Source organism: Sminthopsis crassicaudata, chromosome 4, assembly GCF_048593235.1.
Source record: "Sminthopsis crassicaudata isolate SCR6 chromosome 4, ASM4859323v1, whole genome shotgun sequence".
Lineage (NCBI taxonomy): Eukaryota > Metazoa > Chordata > Mammalia > Dasyuromorphia > Dasyuridae > Sminthopsis > Sminthopsis crassicaudata.
In genome coordinates this window covers 457,901,280-457,919,608 of record NC_133620.1, presented here as the reverse complement: position 1 = coordinate 457,919,608, position 18,329 = coordinate 457,901,280, and the positions used below count along the sequence as shown (strand labels likewise).

The following is an 18,329-nucleotide window of genomic DNA, read 5'->3' as shown; positions in this document are numbered from 1 at the left end:
CCATCCTCCGTAATTCCCCCCCCCCCTGAGGCTGGGGTTAAGTGACTTGCCCAGGGTCACACAGCTAGAAAGTGTTGTGTCTGAGACCAGATTTGAACTCGGGTCATCCTCCGTAATTTGATAAACCAATAATTTTGATTAACAATTTTCTCTCCACTTTACCCCCTAAATTATCCTTAGGGAAATGATTGTGCTTATTGGTTACCCTACTAACAACCTGGATACTGAACTTAAACACAGCCTTCTTAAATCCCATGACTAGGGTCTAATCAGTCATGTGTCTAGGGCCAGTGAAAAAGTTTTTAGCTATTTAAAAAAATTAGTATAATAAAGACTGACAAAAATTATTTATGTACAGGATACCCTCAAAAGTACAGTTTTGATCATTAAAAGCTTAAAACTGCCTGACTTAAAATTAATTTTGGGGGTAGCTTGTATATATCTGTATGTATGTGTATGTGTGTATATATATATATATATATATATATATATATATATATATATATATATATATTTATATATACATCTATGTATACGTATATATATACACATACGTATGTGGATTATATATGTGCATGTGTGCATGTATACATTTCTCTCTGTGTGAACAGTATTTTTTGGTTCCATTAGGAGTATAGGACAAAAATCACTTGATCCACACTGCCTCATTAGTCTGCTAAATGAAGTTCCAAGACAATTTGCAAGAACCCAATGCTGGGTTAAAAGAAGAGAGGAGTTAAAAAGAATTTTCTCACTTCAGCCCAATAGAAGCATATTTGAGGTAGTAGCATCTGGAAGGAAATGACGCAGCACAAGAGATAGACTTGGCCTAGGGGCATTTTGCTACCTGGCTAGGTGCTAGCTTTGGGTCTGATTCATCAAAGAACTGAAGTAACCATGATGCCATGGGCCAGATGCACACAAAGTTTCTTCCTTTGTGGGGAAGAGATTACACAGTAGCTGTGATCCAGCAGAAGGAAAAGATGGCAGCCCAGCAGAGAGAATTCCCCAGCTCTTAAAAAAGTACAAACCTTTATTAAAGACAGATCTCATAGGCAAGGATGTGGGGTAAATTTTTAGAAATTAAGGTGATGAAAAGACAAAAGATATAAATAAAAATAAGATTAGAAAACAGAAAAAGCAGCCCAGCAGCTGATGTTGGCAACTCTTTGGGGAGGCAGCAAAAAATCCTTTTCAGAAGCAGAAAGAAGTTCCAGCTGGGATGCGGCTCAGAGAGCATTTGTCAGGTTAGCTGTGAGTGTGTATGATGTTTGTTCCTGAAGAGGATCCCGACGTCAGAAAGGGGATGCCATGACTTGCAAATATGTTGGATTTAAGTGAGGGAGGCTGGGCAAGGTCGCCAGCCTCACTTTCTCATCTGGAGCCATTTGGGACAAGACATAGATCGGGTTGAGGTGGTTCTGGGTGCACTGGAAGACCTTGGCCTTTAAGCTAAGGTCCCAGTTTGATTGAGGAGACACCTATTCAGTGATTAAGCCTAGATAAGAAATGAGGCAGAGAATGGCCTCTATAATCTAATTTAAAAAAAAAAAAAAGGCGATCTGGGAAGGGAAGCTCCTCAGGGTTTGTGGCCCAAAAGAGAAACAGTTGCTATTTACACTCGCTCTGAGTAGTCAAGGAATGATTTTCTGAAGAAGAAACAGAAGAGATAGAAACACAAAGATGGCAACAAAATGTAAAGATCTGTCGGGGGTGAAGGGCATCCTCACTGACTCCTTCTGCGTGACTTCTATGTACACGACTAGGAGGAAAGCCGAAGGTGGATAAGGAACAACCCTTCTCTGGGTCACAGGTTGGAGCTTTACAAGTAGAAGGGGCCTTAGAAGCCGAGGGTTATCAGGCCTTCACCTTACATGCACAGAGTCACGCAGGCGGAAGCCCCGGGAGGTGGGCAGGGGAAACCAGCAGGGAGTGAGGTGGGCCGGGGCCCTGCTGCCGAGCGGTCCCACCAACTTGCCCCGGAGGGAGGAGCCCTGCGCCGGGGGAGCTGGAAGGACTGAGTGGTCAGTGCGCTCTGCTCCAAACCCCCATTTTACAGTCCACACCTCCTGACTGCCAGACCTCAGGCCCGGCCGGCCTCCTCCCCCCCTGGGGGTTGCAGAGGTCAAGGCCAAGACCACGACCGTGGGAGAGATGGAAAGGGAGAGACTGGAGGGCGGACGGATGCGGCCCGAATCCCGTGGCCATGGTAACGGCCTACCCCGCCTTCTCTCTCCCACCCTGGAGGGAGGGGCGGTCTCGGGCCAGCCGGGAAGGGCCCAATCAGCCCAGTGGAGGCGGTGGGTCCCCGAGAGGACGCGGCGCTCCCCCTGCCAGCCCCCGGGCCGATGTCCTCGCTCGGGGCCGACGCAGAGGGTCGGGAGAACGCGCGTGCCAGCCAGCTAGCGAATCCGGGCGGCCCGCGGCCACTCCCGCCTTGGCTGGGCTCTCCGGCCGGCCCGGGACTGGGCAGCGCCCCTGCCAATCAGAAGGCGGGCCAGCCGCGGCGCTGGGCCAATGGGAAGGCTCGGCTCGGCTCGCCCAGTGCTGCGAGGAGGGAGGAGAGCAGTCCGGTGTTACCGCGGTCCTGGCGCTGCCGAGGGCAGGGAGAACCCCGAGCGGGAGGGAGCGAGGGCAGGATCCCGGGTCCCCACCCTTGGGCCCCTTCCTCCCCAGACGCCTCCGGTGGCTCCTCCCACACACAGCTGGCTGCCCCTCCCCCCGCCTCTGGCTGTCCCTTCTCCCCCCGCCTGCACCCCTGCCCCAGCCCCCGCGGAGGCACGCCCCCTCCCCCACCATGCCCGGGCGCTCTCGGGTCTAGCTCCCCACCGAGCCCCCACCCTCACCCCACCTGGGCCGGCCCTCCCCCCTCCCCAGCCTCGCCTCCCCCGCTGCCCGGAGCCGGAGGGATGGTGGTAGTCACAGGGCGGGAGCCAGCCAGCCGTCGCCCGGATGATGCCATGTCCAGCTCGGACGCTGAAGACGACTTCCAGGAGCCTGCCACCCCCACGGCCACCCAGGCCGGGCACGCCCTGCCGCTGCTGCCCCAGGAGGTAACGGAGGCGGGGGGCTGGGGACCCGCACAGAGCCAGGGCAGGGGGGGAGGGGGGAGAAGCCGGGGCGGGGGAAGGAGCCGTGGCTGGGAGGGTCTTTGGCCTCCGGGTGACCACCGAGCGAGGGTCAGGAGACGGAGTCCTCCCCTCCCTGCATCCCCCCCATGGGCGGGGCGCGTCCAGTTTTTCTCCCGAAGCCCCAGCTTGAGTACAGTGTGAGGGGGCCCCCACAAGTTCATCCCCGCCCTTCCTTAGCTGGGGGGAGGGTCGTGGGAGCAAGGGCCTGGGGACCCGACAGCCTTAGAGGTCACGAGAAGCTTGTCAGTTTCCCCCCAACTTATCTCCCTTGGCCGGATGACCGGGACTGCTGTACAGACTGACCATTGGGGGGGTGTGTCTCTCCAGACCAGGCGGGGGCCTCCTCCCTCCTCCTCCACCCCACCCAGCCGCGTCCTCTGATGTAATGGGTGGTGTGGGAGACTCCATCTTTTACTGTTTCTACCTGAGGTGACTGAAAAGCCTAGAAAATGACAGTGGGGGAGCTGAACGGGAGGGGGCCTGAGGGAGAAGGATGGGGCCAGCCATGAGGCTACCGTGAGAGTTGGGGAAGAGGATGCCCCCCGGGCGTCCAATAGGGGGAGGGGCTCCGAAGGCACTGGGGGCCCCCAGACTGGGGCGCGGGACCCTTGGGTTCCTTGCCCTGTCAGCCACTGACCTGCCCTAATGACCTTGGACAAATCCAGTCTGTCCCTCCTGGCCCCAGCTCTTACTGTCCTGGAAGTCTGGGACTCTGGGTCTATACAAAAAGGCGGCGCCGAGTCCCTGGAGCCGTGGGAAAAGGGGCCCTCGGAGACCTCAGCTGGTGTTTATTCTCGGTGAGACCCTGGGAGAGTTGGGAGACCTCTCTCTGGAGACTCCCCTGAGCCTCAGGGTCACCGGCTCAGTCCGAATACTGTTTGTCACTGACAAGTTACCTGACTTGGTACTTACTCATCTCCAAGCTATTTGGAGAATCTCCTGGGAAACCGGGGAGCTCCAACAGATTTAAATAGTCATTGATTAATATGAAAATCATCAATTCCTCAATGAGCACCTGGTGCTGGTCAGAGGGATCATCCAGAGGGTGAGTGCAAAGGATTGTTGTTACATTCTGCAACTCGGGGCATAGCTGCCGGACCTTTGCTAAGGAAAACAGGGCGTCTTCTACTATCTAGAGCAGGGGTTCTCAAACTATGGCCCGCCGACCAGATGCAACCCCTTGAGGATGTTTATGCCGCCTGGTCCAACGGGTTATGACAAATGGGCTGAGGGGCGGAGACAGAGTGTGAACTTTTGTTTTTACTCTAGTCCGGCCCTCCAACAGTCTGAGGGACAGTAGACTGGCCCCTATTTAAAAAGTGTGAGGACCACTGGTCTAGACAAAACTCACATTTGAACCTTGTACCTCATATAAAGACTGGGGTCATTATATAGGGAACATCAAATGTGGAAACTTCCTCCTCCAAGGCAGGTCTGCAGCTTCTAGCCTTAAAGTTGTCCACCACTGAGGTATGGAACTCCTGTAGAAATGGGGGCCACTGGCCTATACAGAATCCTCATGATGACCACATTAATATTATGAACATATGGACATATTAACATGGATTACATTTTAATTATGCTGTGTACTCACACTCATATTAATATAAGCTTACACATTATTATGAATTTTGTTGTTCAATCTTTTTTCAGTCACGTCTAACGCTTCATGACCCCATTTGGGAGTTTCCTGGCAAAGATTCTAGATTGGTTTGTTGTTTCCTTCTCCAGCTCCACTTTGCAGATGAGGAAACTGAGGCAGACAGGATTAAGGGACTTGCCTAGGATCATACAGCTTGTAAGTGTCTGAGGCTGGGATTTAAATTCAGGAAGAGGAGTCTTTCTCACTCTAGGCCTGGCACTCTATCCTCTTTATGTGTTAATGTATTTAAAATTTTATTTTGTTAAATATTTTTTCCAATTATATCTTAATCTGATTTCGGCTGCAGTGGAGAGTATTACTGCAGTGGGCTGTTTGGCACTTCTGGGTTTAGAACACTAAGAGGCGACATGGCTTGTCCAGGGTCACACAATCAGTATGTGTCGACAAGGATTTGTCAAGAACTTATGGGGTGCCAGGCACTGGGAATAACCAGAAAGACAGAACCCAGTCCCTATCTCAAGGAACATCTCGTGGTTCGATGAGGAAGACAACCAGCAAACAGCTCTGTACAAATGAGAGATGGGATGAGATGAGGGAAAGTACTAACACTAAAGGAAACTCAAAGGTTTCTTAGGTTTCCTTTCTTAGGGAAGCAGGGACTTTAGCTGGGACTTGAAAGAAGTGTCTGTGAAGAGCCAGTCTTCCTTGGCTCTGAGACCTCCTCTCTATAAACCTTGTCACATTGCCTTTCTCTGGGTATGAAAAATAGAGGAGAAAGATACTAAATCCATCTACCTCCAGTGCCAGATTTTAGGGGAAGATTGGATGAGGTTATGTATGTGAAAGGGGTCTAGTCCAGTGTCCGGCACATAACATCAACAATTTATACAGTGTCTCATACATGCTGGATACCATTCTAGGTGCTTTATGTATAGTATTTCATCCTTACAACTGGCAGGTAGATACTATTATTATCATCCCCATTTTACAGATGAGAAAACTGAGGCCAAAAAAAAGCGCTTAAGTGAATTGCCTAAGGTCATACAGGTAGTATGTATCTAAAACTGGATTTGAACTTAGTTCCTTCTGCCTTCATTCTCTATGCTTTATCTACTGAACTACTCAGCTGCTGCTTCATAGTAGGTGCTTAATGTTTATTGATTGAAAGAAGACAGGAAAGAAAGAAAAAGAAAGAAAGAAAGAAAGAAAGAAAGAAAGAAAGAAAGAAAGAAAGAAAGAAAGAAAGGAAGGAAGGAAGGAAGGAAGGAAGGAAGGAAGAAAGAAAGAAAGAAAGAAAGAAAGAAAGAAAGAAAGAAAGAAAGAAAGAAAGAAAGAAAGAAAGAAAGAAAGAAAAGAAAAATGGGAGATAAGGCGATGGTATAGGACAATGAAAAGAGCCCTGGGTCGAGTCAGAGGATTTTCCTCAGTTTCCTTCTCTGTCAAACATGAGGGTTGGACCAAGTGACCTGTAAGTTTCCTTCTAGCTCTAGATCTGGGATACTTTGATCCTCAGCATAGGTTGGCTATTATTACATCATCTAAGATGTCGTTCATGTGGGTATTCCCCCCACTTCTACCTCCACTCTCAGCTCCATCACAGATTTGGACTCCTCTGTCATTTAAAAAATGATTTTGTAGACTTCCCACAGCAGAAAAAAGTTAGCTTAGCCAACTAGTGGTGAGCCCCTCTGGACTAAGCCAGGCCATTCCTGAGATAACAGACACATTCTCTGGTCACTAGCCTGTGCCTGAAGTCTCTCCGGCCTGGAAGCACCTGCCATGGCTAATCCCCTGCAGCTGGCCTGGCCTTTGAGAATCCAGAGTCACCTCGGGCCCTAATGAGGAAAGACGAATGAGTTTTAACTGGCAGCATTGACAGGATGGTGGACACAGTGCCCCACAGGAAGGAAGATCCACCTCTTTCTCTTACAGAACCTGTGACTTTGAGCAAGACAGCTAACCCCTAAACCAGCCAGCAGTCTGTAAGTGTGACCAGAGCTTGCAGAGCAGTTGGCGATCTGCCTGGATAGAGAGAGTGCCCTCATTGATGAAAGCGTGTCTGTCCCAAAAAAAGAAAAAAGGAGGGATGTAGCTTGGAGCAGGGCTGTCAATCAATAGGCATTTGATAAGCACGTACTAGGTATCAGGTAGTGCATTAGGGACTGAGAATACAAATACCATGTGTGACAATCCTTGTCCTCAAGGAGCTACACTTCTACTGAGGGACTTGGACAACTCCCTTCAGTTTCCTGCTCTGTCAAATGGACCCCTCCATTTGTGATCTTTAAAGTCCTTCTAGCTCTAAACCTCTGATCCTATGACTGGATCATCACTCTAATGCCTTTCAGGCCTAAGAATCAGTTCCTATCCTAGGAAACTACCCTCATTTTTTTTCAGGTTTATTTTGGTAGCACCCCAACACAGGGAAACAAATCCAGAAAACCCAAGGGGTGATGACTGTGTGACACTTTCAGGGGTTATATGTCTTCACTTACCTGCCACAGGTAAATTTACCTGGCAGTTCCCTTTCCTCATTTTTGTTGTTACTATTCAGTCATTTTTAGTCATGTGTGACTCTTCATGACCCAGTTTAGAGTTTTCTTGACAAAGACACGAATGGTTGGCCACTGCCTTCTCGCAACTCATTTTACAGATGAGAAAACTGAGGCAAGCAGGATGAAGTGACTGGGCCAGTAAGTGTCTGAGGCAGGATTTGAATTTGGGCCTTCCTGACTCCGGGCTCCAGTGCTTTATCCATTGCACCATCTGGCTGCCTTTCCTCATTTTACAGATTGTTCTTATTGAGTCATTTCAGCCATGTCTGACCCTTCACCTTATTTGGGTAAGGTGTGTTGAATGGGCAAAGGAAGGGAAGGACAGATCAGACACAGCGGAATTCCCCTTCGATGCCCGGGTTCCCCGTGCTTCCTTCCCGGTCCATTTCAGTGCCTCCTCGTTTGTCCTTCCAGTTCCCTGAGGTCGTGCCTCTCAACATTGGAGGGATGTACTTCACTACACGCCTGTCAACACTGCGGCGCTATGAGGACACCATGCTGGCAGCCATGTTCAGCGGGCGCCACTACATTCCCACCGATGCGGAGGGGCGGTATTTCATTGACCGCGATGGGACCCACTTTGGGTAGGTGTTGTCTGCCGCTTTTCCAGGGCTGTCCCTCCATGCACGTTAGTTAGACACAAGGAAACACTTCCATCATCTCCGGGACTGCAGACCTAGCTCTCTTATGGTGCCGTGGCGCAGCGTGAGGTCAGTCTTGTAGGTACGCTGCAAGTGCTGGGCTGACTGAGTAGGAAGGTGCCAGGAGGGAGAGAAGCTGGACTCTGTGTGCCTCTGACCCACTCTAGCTGGGAACTCTCAGCACCTCACTTACCCAGTTTCTTCATCTGTTAAGGGAGGGGTTGGACCAGATGACCTCAGAGTTCCTTTCCAATTCTATGTCTGACTATACTAGACATGTCTTAAGCTGAAGCCAAAAGGTTCACATTAAAAAAAAAAATCTGGACATTTGTTAAAAAAAAAAAAAAAAAGAAAAGAAAAGAAAAAGAAAAACTTGTATTTGTTGATAACTTTTCTTTTATATCACCATCATTTTTGAATATATTTCTTCTCCTTGTGCCTCATCAGTGATCCAACCCTGTGATAAAGATTGAAAAAAAAAGAGAGAGGAAAAAGTATTCAGCAAAATCAACCCAAACCTCAGTCCCATGTGGCTGTGTATATAGAAGGTGCCCCCCCAAGCCCCCCCACTTCTGCAAAGAGGAGAGGGAGGGACATTTGAAGTGATAGGGGAGTAATGGAGCAGATTTTCCTCTAGAGACTTAAAAAACAGAGGTGCTTCTCTGTATGGAATTGATGGGATGTGATCTTACCTTATGTCCTCCCTTCTTAAAGAAAAAAACCATATTTTCTAGCTAGATCCAAAAGATCTGTAATTGCATGAGAGACGCTCCCTTTGTCCCTGGACTGACTGTCTCAGGGTAAAGGAGGGCGTTAGAGGGGCTCCTCTACCCTGGCTCCTTAGGCTGGCCTGTCCTCCCACTGCCACAGTATGACCATCAGGCCACTCCTGAATTCCTGTCATTGGAAACTCAGCTAGTCATCTCCCCGACTCCTCCACCTCCAAGCAGGACTTCCTCATTCCCAGGCCAGACGAAGGGCCGCCTTCCACCTTCACAGAGGGGACATGTGGCCAACTCATTTGCTTTGTAGCATCTTCGCGTCCCCAGTGGGCTGTCAGCTGCCTCTGGCTCTGAGAAAACAACGTGTCACATCACTCGTTGGAGCTATAAAAAGATTTGTTTGCGGTCTCTTTGGGGGAGGAAAGTGCTAGGTCTCAGCTGGCATTCCATGCAGACCTTCGATCCCAGGCTGGGACTGGCTGGCCAGAGGAGGGGCTCCTGGTGCCAGGGAAGCACTGAGGTATTTGTTTTTTCCTGAGAAGGCCTCTGGATTGGCGTGTGCCCTGTCCTTGAGGATGCTGCCAAAGAGTGAAGGAAGCCAGGTGGCAGGGCAATAAACATGGCAGCCCTGTCTGGCTCCAATCTCTTGCTAGTATTGGTACCAGGACATAGCTTGGCAAAGGCCTGGAAAGAGCAAGAAGGGTTTGAGACCTGTGACGCTGCTCGAGCTTGGAACACATGCTCAGGAGAGAAACCCAAGGTCGGGTTTCCTCAGATCCCCAGGCAAGGCAGCTTTCTCAGCTGGGGTCAGTGAGAAGTGGACACGAGCAAGGTGGAGGGTGTCAGGGGTGGCAAAGGGCCTTGAGAAGTTGCACTTTCTAAAGATCAACTGAAAGAGTGGGTATATTGAGTCAGGAGAATCAACCAATCTAACAATGAGCATTTATTAAGTACCTTATGTATGCCAGGTGCTGGGACTCCCAATACAAAAATGAGACAAAAAATTCTTCCTCCAAAGAAGATGACTTTAACAGGGAGCATGAATATAAGTATATACTAAATAAAATACAAGGTAGGATAGGGAAGGCCCCAGGGTTGGCTGGATAAGGAGAAGGCTTCTTGTAGATCCTGGCACTTTAGCTGTGTCTTGAAGGAAGAGAGAAATTCTGAGGTAGGGGTGAGGTGGGAGTATATCCTGGGAAAGAGCGGGGAGGACTGGGGTGAGGACGTGGAGGCAGGAGTTAGAGCTGGAACAGTTCTTGCTCTGTCTAGTGTCCTCCTTTTACAGATGAAGAGACTTGTCCGGGCTCACTTCCTGCAGCCATCCTATATCCATCCCTGCCTGTTTCCCCCCTTCCCTTTATTCTTCCCTCCTTCCCCACCTTCCCCAGCGTAGTCCTGTAATTGATTCCTCCTTTGCTTCCCTCTCAGAGATGTGCTTAACTTCCTTCGTTCCGGTGACCTGCCTCCACGGGACCGCGTACGGGCCGTGTACAAGGAGGCCCAGTATTACGCCATCGGGCCCCTGCTGGAGCAGCTGGAGGATGTGCAGCCGCTGAAGGGGGAGAAGGTGCGCCAAGCGTTCCTGGGGCTCATGCCCTATTATAAAGGTGAGGAGGGCAAGGCTAAACCGTGGAATCTCACTTGCTGTGTGACCCTGGGCCAGCCACTGAAATACTCTCGGCCTCAGTTTTCCCATCTGTAAAATGGCTACCATAGTCCTTGCCACCTCACAGAGTTGTTTCAAGCAATATTCCTTACAAATCTGAAAATATCGGTAGATGTCTGTTGCTATTTGGGTATACATACTGGGGATTGTGGGTCGATTTCAGGGGGTTGTGAATTTGGATGGGGGGAAAACAACATCTTTATTTCAATGTAATTGATTTTTTTTTAATACTATATTTCATTTTGATTCTAAGAACTCCTCTACAGGCTTCCTCAGACGGCCCACAAAAAAAAGTTAGGAAGCCTTGTCTTGCCTCAACCTACTTATTTTTTAAATTAATAGTATTTTTTCCAAATATATGTAAAGATAGTTTTAAAACTTTGCAAAACTTGGTGTTCCGATTTTTTCTCCCTTCCTTCTCATCTACTCCCCAAGACACAAGCAATCTGATATAGGTTAAACATGTGCAATTCTGCTAAATGTTTTTCCTTATTTGTCATGCTGAGCCAGAAAAATCAGATCAAAAGGAAAAAAAACCATGAGAAAAAAACAACAACAAAAAGGTGAAAATTTTATGCTTTGATCCACATTCAGTCTCCACAGCCCTCTCTCTGGATTCAGATGGCCTCTTTCCATCCCAAAAAATATTGGAATTGTCTTGAGTCACCTCATTGTTAAAAAGAACTAAGTCCATTACAGTTGATCATCATATAATGTTGTTGTTGCCGTGTACAATATTTTCTTGGTTCTGCTCATCTCACTCAGCATCAGTTCCTGTAGGTCTCTCCAGGCCTCTCTGAAATCTTCCTGCTGGTCGTTTCTTACAGAACAATAATATTCCATAACATTCATAGACCAGAACTTATTCAGTCATTCTCCACCTGATGGGCATCCCCTCAGCTTCCAGTTCCTTGTCACTACAAAAAGAGCTGCTGCAAACATTTTTGCACATGTGGGTCGCTCTCCCTCTATAATGATCTCTTTAGAATCTACTGTGTGTCTCAAGGATGGCTCTTGAACCCAGATCTCCTTATTCCCAAGCCTGGCTTGTTACGTTTAACATGAGAAACATACCCAAGGAAGACATGGAGGGTCAGCATCCCATTTTCTGTCTCTACTGTACCTTTGTGACTTTATTTTGCTAGCTAAATGAAAATTCTGGTCGTTTTTTAACCAGAGCTCTCAAGAAAGGGAATTCACTCACTTTGATTCATTTGGGTTTCATTCTTTTTTATTTTTCCCCTTTATTTCTCACTTCCTTTTATTTCAAATTGATAAATAAGTAATTTTCAACTCAAACTAATAAAATAAAAACTGTTGTTTTCCCCTTCCTTTTATTTCAAACTGGAATCCTTGTCAAAATATAAAGAGTCCTATTCCTTTTTAAAACAGGAGTGTTACTATTTCTGACATCCTCCAGGAAGCATACTGGTGTCAAGAAGACACAACTTCAAATCCTGCCTCAGATACCTACTAGCATGAGACCTAGGCAAGTCACTTAACTCCCTCAGCCTCAGTGTCCTTTTCTGTAAAGTGAAGGCGTTAGACTCAGCAGCTTCAAAGGTCTCTTCTGACTCTAGACTTAGGATTCTGAAACCCTCAGATTGTTATTTTAGGCCTATCAGGGGCAGTGTTGTTCCTCTGTCCGGCCTCCCCCAGCCAGGCCCTGTTATTCCTGCTGGCATGTCCTCCTCCCTGTGACCGCTGCTGTTTTCTGTCCCCCTAAGATCACTTGGAGCGGATTGTGGAGATCGCCCAGCTGCGGGCTGTCCAGCGCAAGGCGCGCTTTGCCAAGCTGAAGGTCTGTGTCTTCAAGGAGGAGATGCCCATCACCCCCTACGAGTGTCCCCTCTTTAACTCCTTGCGCTTCGAGCGCAGCGAAAGTGACAGCCCCTTCTTCGAACACCACTGTGAAGTGGATGTGTCCTTCGGGCCGTGGGAGGCCGTGGCTGATGTCTATGACCTGCTGCACTGCCTGGTCACGGACCTCTCTGCCCAGGGCCTCACAGTGGATCACCAGTGCATCGGGGTCTGCGACAAGCACCTGGTTAACCACTATTACTGCAAGAGGCCCATCTATGAATTCAAGATCACATGGTGGTGAGTAGTCCTGGCAAGAAGCCCCAGTGGGAGGGGGCGCTGTCGGCTCTGCTTGACATCCCCTGGAAAAAAAAAATGGGCCTCTGGAAGTGCTGCTGACCACCAGTCCCAGGGACATGCTGTGATGGGGACTGAGTCCTGAGCAGCTCAGCCCAGGGGGGCCCAGCTCCAGAGCTGCACTTGGGGGCCAGGCCCAGGGCATTAGCCAGCTGGAACAGTGGCCCCATTGGGCCCTCTCTTAGGAGCAGCACCTTCTTGCCTGTGGCTCAGGGCATCTAGCTGGGGCCCATCTGGGAGACCCAGAGCTATCTGACTGTCTCTGATCTCAAGGGAGAGCTGTGATTCTTCTTGGAGGTCAGGGCTGGGTCTTGAGCCATGTTTCATACTCTGGTGGGCGTTAGTCCCTTTCTTCCCCGCTCCCAATCCCCCTGTTCTGGTTTCATTCCTTATAAAACCCTATGTGCCCAGGACCCAGCTGGGAAAAAGAGAATGGAGTATGGGAGATTGACCGGAATGAATTCCCTAAACTTCCCATGCTGGTGAAGAAAAGGGATCTGTTCTTATCACGTTATCTCCCTCAAATATCCCTGATCAGTTTCTCCTCTTGGGACCTAGAAAGACCGTTCTTCCTCACCAAGCACGTTTCTCATCCCCTTTGGGATCTGTGATCAGACCTGCCAAAGGCCTGTGCCCGGTTCGCCTTAGAAAAACCAGTGTTTACAGCCCTGATTTGGGCATTGGTTCCTGCTATCCCTTCTTCCCTTCCCTGCCATTCCCCAAACTCCTGCACAGGGCTATTCGCATGGAGCTGAGATGCAGACAGCAGAGGCTGATGGGAGGCAGGGATAGACATGGAGTCTCCATCCACTTCCTTTTCCATGTTCCCAGCTGCTGTGTTAAGTGCTCAGCTCATAGTTACAAAACATACCCACCCTAGAATCAGACAGCAAAAGTCCATGTACTCAGGTCTCTCCCTCAGGCAGGCCCTGGGTTCTGAAGGATCAAAGGAGGGACTGAATGGGAAGCACTGTTTCCCCAAAGGCTTGTAGGTAAGCCAGCAATAATTCCCAAGGAAACTTGGGCCCCTAGATTTTGAAGATTTTAAATGGCCTCTGGGCTTCTCCCTTCTCCCTTAAGGAAACTGTTCAAATTATGGGCTTGCCCTTCTTGGAGGCTCAGACAACCAAGCGATGGCATTCTGTGATCTCCCACTCAGCATCTCCAACCACTCCTCCATTCCTTGGCAGGATGTGTCAGGGCTACTTAGAGAGTCCCGCCGCCGGGCTCCCATCCCCACTCAAACCATAGCCGTGTGCTGTAGAGGGGATCTTATATGGTCAGCTCTGGCTGACCCATCCCTATTGACTCCATGTGTGTAAGGACTGGTTGACTTAGCCTAGAGCATCTAAGGATGTTTCCAGAATCCCGATGATGTGGCTTCATCTGAGCCCAGGAAGCTGAGCAAGAGCCCTCCACCGAGCTTGTGGGCCTTGTCCTTGGGGTCCCTGTGCAAAGCTGTCCCCTCCCAGGAGAAGTAGCTTTAAGGCCATGAGTGACAGCGAGATCCAGCACCCGGGAGAATGCTTGCCACCTAGGAGAGGAATCTAAGGGCTGAATGAATGAGTGCCGGCACTGGGCGAGAAGAACTGGGGGCCGTGGAGCACAGGAGTTTCTGTGTGGGAGATAGTACCTAAGACTAGAGAGAAGCTTTCATTATAAGTTGGCAGGGCAACTGCTCTTCTGGATTTCCAGGTGCCTTTTTCAACCAAAAGGCAACTGGGAATGTTCGTTGTGGGGTTGGTGTTCCTGCATGGTGCCCAGTGTTGCTAACCACGCGTCCTGTCGCCTCGAGCTTAGTAGAAAAGTCTTGTTGATGTCTCCGAGTGGTGTTACTGCCTAATCCGTGTTCGTTTTTTGACAGACACTGAGCCAAGCTATTGAGGAGGATGTCAGTGTGAGTAGAGCGCAGATTACTAACACCAGTGCTGGCAGTAACCCACATTGGCCTCTGTCCCCCTGTCCCCTCCTGGTCCCGCCACAGAGCATCGCAGTGTGCTTATTTAGAATCCACATGGGTGAGACCCAGAATGACTGGTTTTCGAAAGTCCCTGCAGCCCTGCTTGGGGGCTAACCTGGATGCTGGGTGAGGACAGTGCCCCCCATCTTTCTGGAAGGTCACTCTCTGTTACTCTGTCGTGTCGTGCTTTCAATGACTGTGTTTCGTTATGTGTCCTTCTGGGGAGAGGAGGGCTACCAGGAAGGGTCTTCCCTGGTTACATTTAGGGAACTTTTTCTAGAGCTAGCAACAGACCCTTGGATCAGGTCTCCCCTCTGTCTAGGACCTGAAGCTGAGTTGGAAGACAAGTAAAAAATTCGGTAGTTCTGTAGCCATCACTGAAGGGAAGGAGGGGAAAAACAAACAAACAAACAAACAAAAAAACCAGCTTTGGGTTCTACCCTTGGGCTGAAGGAATAACACCCTTCTCTGGGGAAATTATTCTTGTCTCCAGGGAGCCCTCAGGGGCCAGGATCTTTTCTGTCCCCCAGCTCCTCTGTGATTTGTCATTGAGCTCTAAGCCAAGAGGGGACAAGTTCCCAAGAGAGCCTTAGAATCACCCCCTCGCCACTACTAACAATGTAGTTTATTTGAATTCTTGCAACTTCTTGGGACCCACTGCCCCCTACCTTTGAACATACAGCCAAAAGTGTTCTCTTCAGGGACGGGCCAGGAGAAAAGACTCAGTGGACTAAGCTGGAACAGGCTTGAGGCCCGATCGTCTAGTCCCCACATTTTGCAAATGAGAAAACTGAGGCTCCGAGAGAGAGCCTGTCCAAGTCACAACATACCGAAGGTGGGATTGGACACAGCTCTCTGTCCCCAAACCCATTGCTCTTTCCGCTGTATCATGGGTTACTGGAGAAAGGAGTTCTCAAATGTCAGGATACAGGCAGAGGAAAGTGAAAGACCAGAGTAGGAGTTTTCCCCGGGGTTGGCTCCCCATGGGTCTCTGGCCTGGCAGGTGAAGAAAGCAAGACCTGGGGCTAGGCTATTGGCTGGATCCCTCTCCAGCTGAGCTGGCTGGTTGTCAGCTGGCCCGGAGAGAGAACAGTGGTCATTTCCTTGCCCATGCCATTCATGCAGATGTTTCCTCTAGGTTGGCTCATTGACCCACCATGCCTCTGGCAACCAGTCCTGCCCTCCTGCTGGCTTCTCAGGCCTACCACCCACTGGAGGCTTTCTGGGGAATGCTTAGGTTGGGTTGGGGAATTGCCCTCTGGGTGATTTGTAACTCTGCCTGAGCCCCTGGCAGCACAGTCCTGATGGGAATGGTGTCGTAGAAAGAGTTGAGGTGGGCAGACGGCATTCTGCATGCGACCTTGGGCTCAGGCTACCCAGGGATGACCCCATTTTGAAAGCTCTCTGCCCCCAGAAAGGACCTCTCTTACACACACACACACACACACACACACACACACACACACACACACACACACACACACACACAGCCATCCATAACTCTTGAGCCAGAAGGGGTCTCAGAAGCCAGCTCGTCCAGCCACTTCGTTACACAGATGAGGAAACTGAGGCCCCAGGAGGTGATGGGACCTGCCCAAAGTCACATGGGCAATAAGTATTTGAAATAAGATTTGAACTCAGGTTTTCTTATCCCAGAGCCAAGGCTCTTTCTACTCTGCCTCCCTGCCCTGGGTGGCCGGAGGCTGAAGGAAGCAGGACTTTTCTAAAATTCTGGGGAAATGTTCATGGGGAAGGGAATGGGGAAAGAAGGGCTATGCAGGCGCTGACCGGGCTGAGTGCCTTCCTCCCCTGAGACCTGGGGTTCTGTGTCACTGTGTAACAGGTCCTGTGTCGCCAGCTTCCTTTCAGTCCAATGTCTGTGATAGGATGGCTGTGCCAGCCTTCACGCTGTACGTGGCATTAAAGTGAAGTATCAGGATGTGGGCGTGTGTTCTTGGTCTTTTTGGGGGCTAGCTGCCTCCTTTCCCCTACCCTCAACTTCACAGAATCATAAGATTCAGAGCCAGAAGGGAGCTTAGCACTCCTGATAACCCTCTCAGAGAACGCAAAGCCAAGAGAGGCCATGCCATTGTGACACCTTTGTGATTGCCAAGACTCAGGTAAGGAAAAAGGGCCTGTGGCCTCCTGAGAGAACTCCTGGAGCCGGTGGTTTAACCTGCAGCCCAGCCTCCCAGCGCTCAGCAATCCCTTCCGTAAGAAGCCTTTCCTTCTTGCTCAGATGTTGGTGCCGACTCCATTAGCTTCCTCGGATCATGTTCCTAATGCTCTTTGCTGCCAAAGCCGGGAGCCCCGGCCCTAAATTGCCCCAAAGGACTCTGCAGACTTGGCTTCCTTCCATCTCCTCCACCAGTGTCCCAGTGGGGGGGCCTGAATAAAGGTTTCCGTTTTCTATAACTCAAACTTGAAAAGCACTAGATTCACTGAGTAAGATGGATGTTGAGGGAGATTTTCACAGAGTAACCTTCCCCTGAGCTCCTGGGTTTAAAGGATTCCCAGAATCCGAAATGGGAGTGTACTAGTCACTGTACAGCTTGCATAATAAGGGAAGGTGGAGAAACGAAGCTGCAAAGCAGGAGTTCTTAGCCTTTGTGTGTGTCCTGGACCCCTCCGGCAGTCAGTGGAAGTCTATAGAGCCCTTCCTTATCAGAATAATGTTTTAAAATGCAAAACCAGGAAGCTAAGCATTTGAAAATGAAGGTCTCAGAATTTTCGAAAATGTCCAGTACATGGACTTCCCAGGTGATGTAATATACCTGCTCTAGATGAGCTAGTCAGGGCCAGTCTGAGTCATCACCCCTATCTCCAAAGAGATGTGTGCTCAGAGAAGTACCAATGACCAGTGTTTTAGGAATCGGATCGAAACGGATCCTGCCGAGAAAACCAATCAACAAATGTGGAGTCAATGTTTCAGTGGGCATTTATGAAGTGCCTACATAGCTACTATGCTATGCAAAGAAGGGCAAAAGTCAGTCTTCCCCTTGAGGACATCACAGTCTAAAGCCCAGTATAAATACTGTGGTGTGATAACTGCATGTGGGGGTCACAAACTTATGATTTATTATAAGTAAATGTCTGATTTGTATTCTTATTTTATATCTCTCTCAGGGTCATGTAAAAATTTCTTGGGTGAAAAGGAGCAAGTGGAAAAAGTTTAAGAAACCCTGGTCTAAAGCATGTCCCATGTGTCAGGTACTCCGTTAGGTGCTGAGCATATAAATACAACAAACAATCCCTTTGTGCAATGTTTTGTTCTAGCAAGGAAGACGTACAATGAGTACAGATAGAAAGGTATATACAAAATATATAAAGAGTATAAACACAAAGTAGCTGATAACAGGGATTTGCTAAGGAAAGCTGGAGCACATGGAGAAGGAGGAGAGGTTTGGGGAAGGTGATGCTTGGTTTTGAATGAAGGAAGAGAAGTCTGAGACAGAGGAGCAGGAAAAGTATTGCTGGCATGAGGGACAGGTGGTACAAAGCCCAAAGACGTGACAGAATGAAAGCTAGTTTGTCTGACTCTGAGTGTGTAAAGGCTGAGGGGAGAAGACTAAAGTTTCCCACCTCTTGGCTGTTCAGTTGCCCCTTTGTAAAGTAAGGATAATATTTTCCCAATTAAGAGATGGCTAGAGCAGATGACAAACTGCTCGTTAAGCTTCATATATCTGTACTCTAAAGACAAAAATAATGTAGGACCCTTTAAAAGACAAGTCCCAGGGCTGACAGACTAGGGTGTGTGTGTGTGTGTGTGTGTGTGTGTGTGTGTGTGTGTGTGTGTGTGTGTGTGTGTGTGTCTGTGTCTGTGTCTGTGTGTGTGTGTGTCTGTGTATGTGTGTGTGTGTGTGTGTGTGTCTGTGTGTCTGTGTGTGTGTG

At 49.2% G+C, this 18,329-nt stretch overlaps 1 protein-coding gene across 6 annotated transcripts; it reads left to right on the top strand.

The window, feature by feature from the left end:
* Positions 1-2,516: 2,516 nt before the first annotated feature.
* On the top strand, positions 2,517-16,377 carry KCTD7 (potassium channel tetramerization domain containing 7). 6 transcript variants are annotated; one of them, XR_012481493.1, is made up of 6 exons: positions 2,517-3,053; positions 7,704-7,873; positions 10,084-10,262; positions 12,049-12,421; positions 14,343-15,955; positions 16,016-16,377. XR_012481493.1 is itself a non-coding variant. In XM_074263960.1 (5 exons), coding segments are annotated over exons 1-5 (867 nt in total). In that variant the 5' UTR covers positions 2,517-2,909; the 3' UTR covers positions 14,344-16,377. The 6 variants fall into 6 exon arrangements, 4 of the variants coding, with proteins under 4 accessions (XP_074120061.1, XP_074120060.1, XP_074120062.1 ...); XR_012481492.1 differs by having other exon boundaries at positions 12,049-15,955; XM_074263960.1 differs by having other exon boundaries at positions 14,343-16,377.
* Positions 16,378-18,329: the final 1,952 nt, after the last annotated feature.